General features: G+C 32.2%; 1 protein-coding gene across 1 annotated transcript; it reads right to left on the bottom strand.

Moving 5' to 3' along the window:
• Positions 1-2,790: 2,790 nt before the first annotated feature.
• On the bottom strand, positions 2,791-3,738 carry LOC124370394. The gene has a single exon (XM_046828679.1). It carries the CDS (start codon positions 3,736-3,738, stop codon positions 2,791-2,793), a length of 948 nt encoding a protein of 315 aa, XP_046684635.1.
• Positions 3,739-6,597: the final 2,859 nt, after the last annotated feature.

Raw genomic sequence — 6,597 nt, 5'->3', positions numbered from 1 at the left:
CATATCTTTTCCTTTTTGCAATTATTCTTACGAAGTGGTTTTGTGTTTACATTCAACGGTTGTATGGTTATATTGTCAGCAGCTCCCCAATTTTCTATACCATAATTCAATTTAGAATGAATTAGCGCAAAATAAAGTGTTCTCATTAATTTATCATCAATAAATTTCCTTAAAAAATAAAAACTTCTGATATTTCTTCTTAAACCTACTTGAATGCTGTTTATATGCGGTTTCCAGCTCAGTTTTTCATCAATGTTTATTCCTAAATATTTAATTTGTTCAACTTGATCAATAATTTCACAATTGCAGTTTGAAATGGCTTGACAATCTAATCTATGAAATTTTAGCACATTATTGAATTGGTATCCTTTTAAGTCAAAATTTATAAACTTAGTCTTAGAGGCATTCAAGACCATTCTGTTGTTTTCACACCATTTCCTGACTTTTACCAAATCTTCTCTAATATGATTCCAGATGTTTTCCCATTGTTTTTCAGAATATCTAATCGCAATATCATCAGCAAACCCTATAATTTTTCCATTTAATGGTAATCTCAGCAAGTCATTTATGAAAATTAGAAACAACGTTGGACCAAGAACGGAGCCTTGGGGGACTCCTGTATTAACAATCTTCGCGTCACTGAATGCATTTGATATTTTAACTTTCTGTTCTCGATTTTCAAGATAGCCTGCAAACCAGTTTAAAGTGTTACCTCTTACTCCTAAGAGTTCCAATTTCTTTAATAAAATCTTATGGTTAACCAGGTCAAATGCCTTACAAAAATCAATAAAAACTCCAGCTGCTTTATAGTTATTATTAAAACTAATGTAAATTTGTTCTACAAATGTTAATATAGCTCCTTCTGTGTTTTTCCCTTTTATAAAACCATACTGATTAGGACTAAAGAAGTGTTTATTGTTTAAAAAATCAATCAACCTGTCTTTCATGCATTTCTCTATAATCTTGGATATTACAGATAAAAGAGCAATCGGTCTGTAATGTTGAATTAAGTCCTACGAGCCTTCCTTATGAATGGGCACAACAATTGACTCTTTCAGTTTACTTGGGAAAACACCACTGCTAAAACTCAAATTTATTAATGCTGCTATAACCTCTGCTATAACGAATCCAACACTTTTTATAAGTTGTACAGAAAGAAAATCGCATCCAGTTGACTTTTTATTTTTTAAATTATTAATTATTTTTAACACCTCTTCGCTAAAAACTGGCTTCAAGAATAAAGAATTGTGGCAATTGTAAAAACCAGAAGTATCAAGACCATTGCCCCCAGGTAGGCCTGACTCGACTTTGCCCGGTGCAGATACGAAGTATTCATTGAACAACTGCGCCATTGTTATCGGATCAGATACTGTGTTACCCTGTTCATCTCTTATCTGAGCTATCGCTTGTTGATCCTTCTTATCTGTAAAACTATTTATTAACTTCCACTGACCAGCAATATTTCCCTCTTGCAATTCGAATAAGCGCCTATAATAATTATTTTTTTATTTCCACTATTTCATTGTCTAGTTTTTCTTTAAAGTGCGTGTAATATTGTTTGAAATGTGTGTCATACGGCCTACTTCTGTTCCTGATTGCCAGTTTATTTCTTATTTTAATTTTCTTTATTATTCGTTCATTTATCCATGGACTTCTCATTTTTGCCTTCACCACTCCAGGTCTACAAAATTTAATCTGACTGTGGTCCTCAATGTGCTTATAGAGAATCTCATAAAACTCATTTAATGCCTCATTTACATCAGTACTTTGTAATACATTATTCCAAATCGTTAAATCACTAAGTTGATTTTTTAAGCTTTCAAAATCCAGAATTTTCTTGGTTAATATGACATCCTTATGGACATTGTTTATTTCGTTCTCAAAATTTGCAACGAGGCCTATTAAAAAATGATCCGTTATGTCGACATTAAATATTGCAGCCCTAAACAAATTGGAATTTTTAAATCGAATAAAAAGGTGATCAATACAGGAAGCAGAATCATTATTTCCTCTGGTAAACTTATCAATCAAACATAAGAATCCGTTATTATTCATAAGCGACAGATAACTGCTGCTTATGTTATTATTAACCAAAATATCTAGATTGATATCGCCTATATAAATTACGTTATAACTTAAATTTGGAATGATTTTTTCTAAATCAAATAAAAAATTGTTTACAGAGAAACTGTGTAACCTGTACAAGCTAACTAAGTTAAACATAATATTTCTAAACTTAATTTCTAAAACTAACATATCCGCTGATTCAATGGTTAATCCCCTATCTCGAACTAAAATATCATCTTTAATGTAAACAATTACGCCTCCTGCTCTATACTGCTCGTTTGTTTTGTAAAATGATTTATAACCAGTAATTTTATAATGTGATACTTCCTCTTCATAAATCCATATTTCAGTCATAACAATAATGTCTATCGAATTATTTAACATATGTACATTGGCCATGAAAGTGTCAAAATTTTTCCTTAAACTTCTAATATTTATGTGAAATATATTTAAACTGTTGGAGTTGGAAGAGAAAAAACTATCATTTATACTATTTAGAATTACACATTTGTCTACCATGATTCAATGTAAGAAAAAATACAAAACAAGAAAAATACATAAGCACATGCTTGAATAAAGTAAACTAGCATTCTAGGCTAATAAATAATACAGTAAAACAAACAAACATTTTCTAAGTAGTTTTTTAACTATTATTTTCGTAATATTTATTTAGTATTATTTAACTCACATATTACTTCACTTGCTTCACTGCTTTCGCTTGGTTTACAGCTTCCCCAAGTCGTCCGAAACATCGATCCTGATGCACTTCTCTCCATTTTCCCTCCTCACAAAAATCTTTCCCTCCCTGCTCCACACATACTTGTATCCCTTGGACCGTGCTGCCTCCTTGACTCTGCCAAGAAGCTGTTTATTTTCAGGTGACAGGTGCTCGTTTATGAAGATCTTGTCCTTGTTGAAGTGCCGATTGATCTTGTCCGCCGTTATTGGTCGTACCTCCTTGAAGGCTTGGAGCCAGTCATCCCGGTCCTGCCTCGTCGTGAACTTCACGATGATCGGCGGTGTTCTGTTTCGGCTGAATGTTGGCACCCTGTGAGCTGCGATCACCCTCTCCTTCTTCAGTTTCAGACCGATTGAGCTCGCAACATCCTTTAGCAACTCCTCCATATGCTCTCCGTTTGTTTCTGGGACACCGTTAATTTCAACGTTGGTCTGTCTAGAATACTGCTCCATATTTCTTAATCTTTGTTCCAAAGTGGCAACGGATTTCTTAAGGACTCTGTTTTCTTCTTTTATTTCTTCCATTTCCTTTTTCTGTTTATTACAGGCTAGCTTTAACTCCTCCATCAACTCATTGCTCTTGTCAATTTTCTCAGAGAAAAAATCTAGAGAGGTACGAAACTCGGTGAACTCCTTAGCATTACGCCTCAACTCTACAAACATCTCAGATTTAAATGCCTCCAAAGTTTGTATTAGAAATTCTTTAGTGACAGGGGTTGCTGGAGTAGATCTACTACTTGCTATTGATGTAGACTTGACAGGTCTGCAAACAGCGCACTGCCAATCCCTTTTCGCACCTCGAGTTTTAATAGAGTCCTGATTTTCTTCAGAAATACAGGCTAGGTGGAAAACATTCTGGCACAATCCAACACATTTAATCGATTCATTTTCACTGCTACATTCGGAACCGCACACACCGCAGATAACCGGCATTTTAGTGTAAAAAATGAACTTTTACAATAAATATAGATTGTCTGAACAAGCCGATCACCACACGTGCCGCAGTTGACCTTTGAGTCTCGTACAGACAGAGATAGCGACCGCACAGCTCGAGCGACTGATAACGACTGTTCGGTTTTTATTCTTATATAAATATTGAATTTTGTCATCATCATCAACTCATTTTTATTCCTTTTTCAATCTTAAATATATTGTTGTTTTACTCTCATTATTTAATAAATTTCCCTCAGAGTCTTGAACAGTTAAGACGATTTTTTTGAATTCTTTTCATATTTTTTCTAATTGGAATATAATCGATTTCATTCGGTTTTTCACTGATTTTTGATCCATAAGCAACATTTGGGAAAAAAGTGTACAAAATTTCAGATTCTTTGTGTAAATGTTCGGTATGATTTTCAAAACTAGGTTCAACGAGATTACAATGTACTTCAATTACATCAAACGGTCTAAATTTTGGCGTTTTATTTCCTAAATATACCTGATTTGGCTCAATAGTTTCTTGAACAAACCCTAATAAATCTACAATAATTGCTGAAAACATTATTCTTACTGGTGATTTTATTTGAATTTTATTAGAGAGATAATTTTTTTGCATTTCAAACTTGTTTTCGTCAAAGTTTAAAGATTTATCTGATTGTTTGAATGTTTTCAGATAATTTTTAAGGGAATTTTTTATTTGATCGAAAGTATAATATCCTTTGTTTAAACCATAATATTTTGTTACGTTCTTCTCACTAAATCCTATACAATAAGGAGAACTTTCACTAATATTTATTACAAAATTGTCAGAATAAAAACCGCTTAAACCGATAAAATAATTTGATTCTTCCTCTAAGTGTATAGGATGTTCCAAGTTTAAAACTAATTTAGAGCTTTCTGAAGTCAACTTGAACAGCTTCATTTTCGCAAGCGTTGCTTCAAGATGAAAATCTTCTATTTAAATGGAGAAATTTTTAAAGCAAAAAGATCAGATAAAACTTCAAACGTTTGAAGAAAATAAGAAAGATCAACCAATCAGATTGTTAATTGTTGGTTCAAGTGGATGTGGAAAAACAACTTTATTATTGAATTTTATCTACAATAGGTTGATTCCTTATTCCAATTTGTATGTTTTTAGTAAATCTTTAGAACAAGACGCCTATAAAAAATTACAAGAAAGATTTGAAAATATTGAGAAAAACTTAAACAAAAAAATATCACATTTTTATAATGCTTCTGAGGACATAGTTCCGTTAAGCGAATGTAAACCCAATTCGTTAATCGTTTTTGATGATTGTATTTTAGAAAATCAAGACGTTATTAAGGAATATTTCGTAATGTCCCGTCACAAAAACATATCTTGTATCTATCTTTCCCAATGCTTTTTCAAAGGTTGATAAACAAGTTATTAGAAATAATTTGAATATGTTGTGTGTTTTTAAGCAAGACGATCACTATTCGAGAAAGATTTACAACAATTATGTGGGATCTGATATGAGTTTTAACCACTTTATTGAGTTATGTGATAAAATTTGGAAGGAAGACTATGGATTTTTAACTATTAATCTAACTTTGAAGCCTAAAAATGGTAAATATTTGAATAAATTTTCCAATATAAACGTGTGATAATCTAGTTGTTTTCATGTTTTTACGTTCACGTTTACGTTTCGTGTTCTCGTTTTTACGTTCCACGTTCACGTTCATGTTTCACGTTCATGTTTCACGTTCATGTTTCACGTTCGTGTTTACGTTTCACGTTCATGTTTTACGTTCGTGTTTACGTTTCACGTTCGTGTTTCACGTTCGTGTTTCACGTTCGTGTTTCACGTTCCACGTTCACGTTTTACGTTCCACGTTCACGTTTTTACGTTCCACGTTCACGTTTTACGTTCCGTGTTCACGTTTCGTGTTCTCGTTTTCACGTTTCGTGTTCACGTTTCCACGTTCCACGTTTAAGTTTCAAAATTTTCCTAAATAAATGGCGAACGTAACTTCAGAAGAAGCAAAAAAACTTGATCAAATAGAAAAGAAATTAATCAAAGAATTTAAAGAACAGATTCGAATTGATGAAAAAGAACAAGAATTTATTCAAAAAATTAATCAACCTGTAACATCTGCAATAAAAAATGTTGAGGGCAAAATTGAAAATGTTTTAAGCGATAATCAAAATTTAATGAATTTGGTTCCAGTTGTACGACAATTTGCTGATATTTCGATACCAGAATCTGAGTTTGAATTGCCAAAATTACCATCTTCAACACCATTTAGACCTCGAATCATTGAAGACTCTACCATAGTTGAACCAATAAGTCCTGGAACAACGGATATAATAATTGGTGAAATTGGTAAAAAATTTCTTCCTAGAGCAAAGGATGATAAATTTGGTTTGTATTGGGACAGAAAAAAGAAAAGTTTTATGATTGGAAATTTGCCCGTGAATTTTGAGCATAATGATATCATTATTAATGAAAAAACATATGAAGGAACTCAAGGTTTATGGAGATTATTAACAGGCACTGATGTTCCAAAAGACGGTTTATATTCTGAAGAAGACTTGAAAAAGTATACTGAAATTTTATGGAAATCTGATTCAATTTACAAAAATAATGATCCATCAACTAAGAAACCAAAGTCAAGTAAAGGTAAAAAATATCTCAATTTGATTAAACCAATTTGGGAAAAAAAACGAATCGAAGGATCAGGTGTAAGAAAATACAGTGATAATAAGATTGAATACAGATATATCGACGATTTGACAAAACTCGATGGAATTATTAATTATATTTATGCTCAAGAAAAGGCTGGAAACAACAATTTTTTGAACGAAAAGAAAGCGATTAAAGATTTTATTTC

This window comes from Homalodisca vitripennis, unplaced genomic scaffold (genome assembly GCF_021130785.1).
Source record: "Homalodisca vitripennis isolate AUS2020 unplaced genomic scaffold, UT_GWSS_2.1 ScUCBcl_146;HRSCAF=1384, whole genome shotgun sequence".
Classification (NCBI taxonomy): domain Eukaryota; kingdom Metazoa; phylum Arthropoda; class Insecta; order Hemiptera; family Cicadellidae; genus Homalodisca; species Homalodisca vitripennis.
The sequence above is the reverse complement of the archived record's forward strand: the minus strand, read 5'-3'. Positions and strand labels throughout refer to the sequence as shown.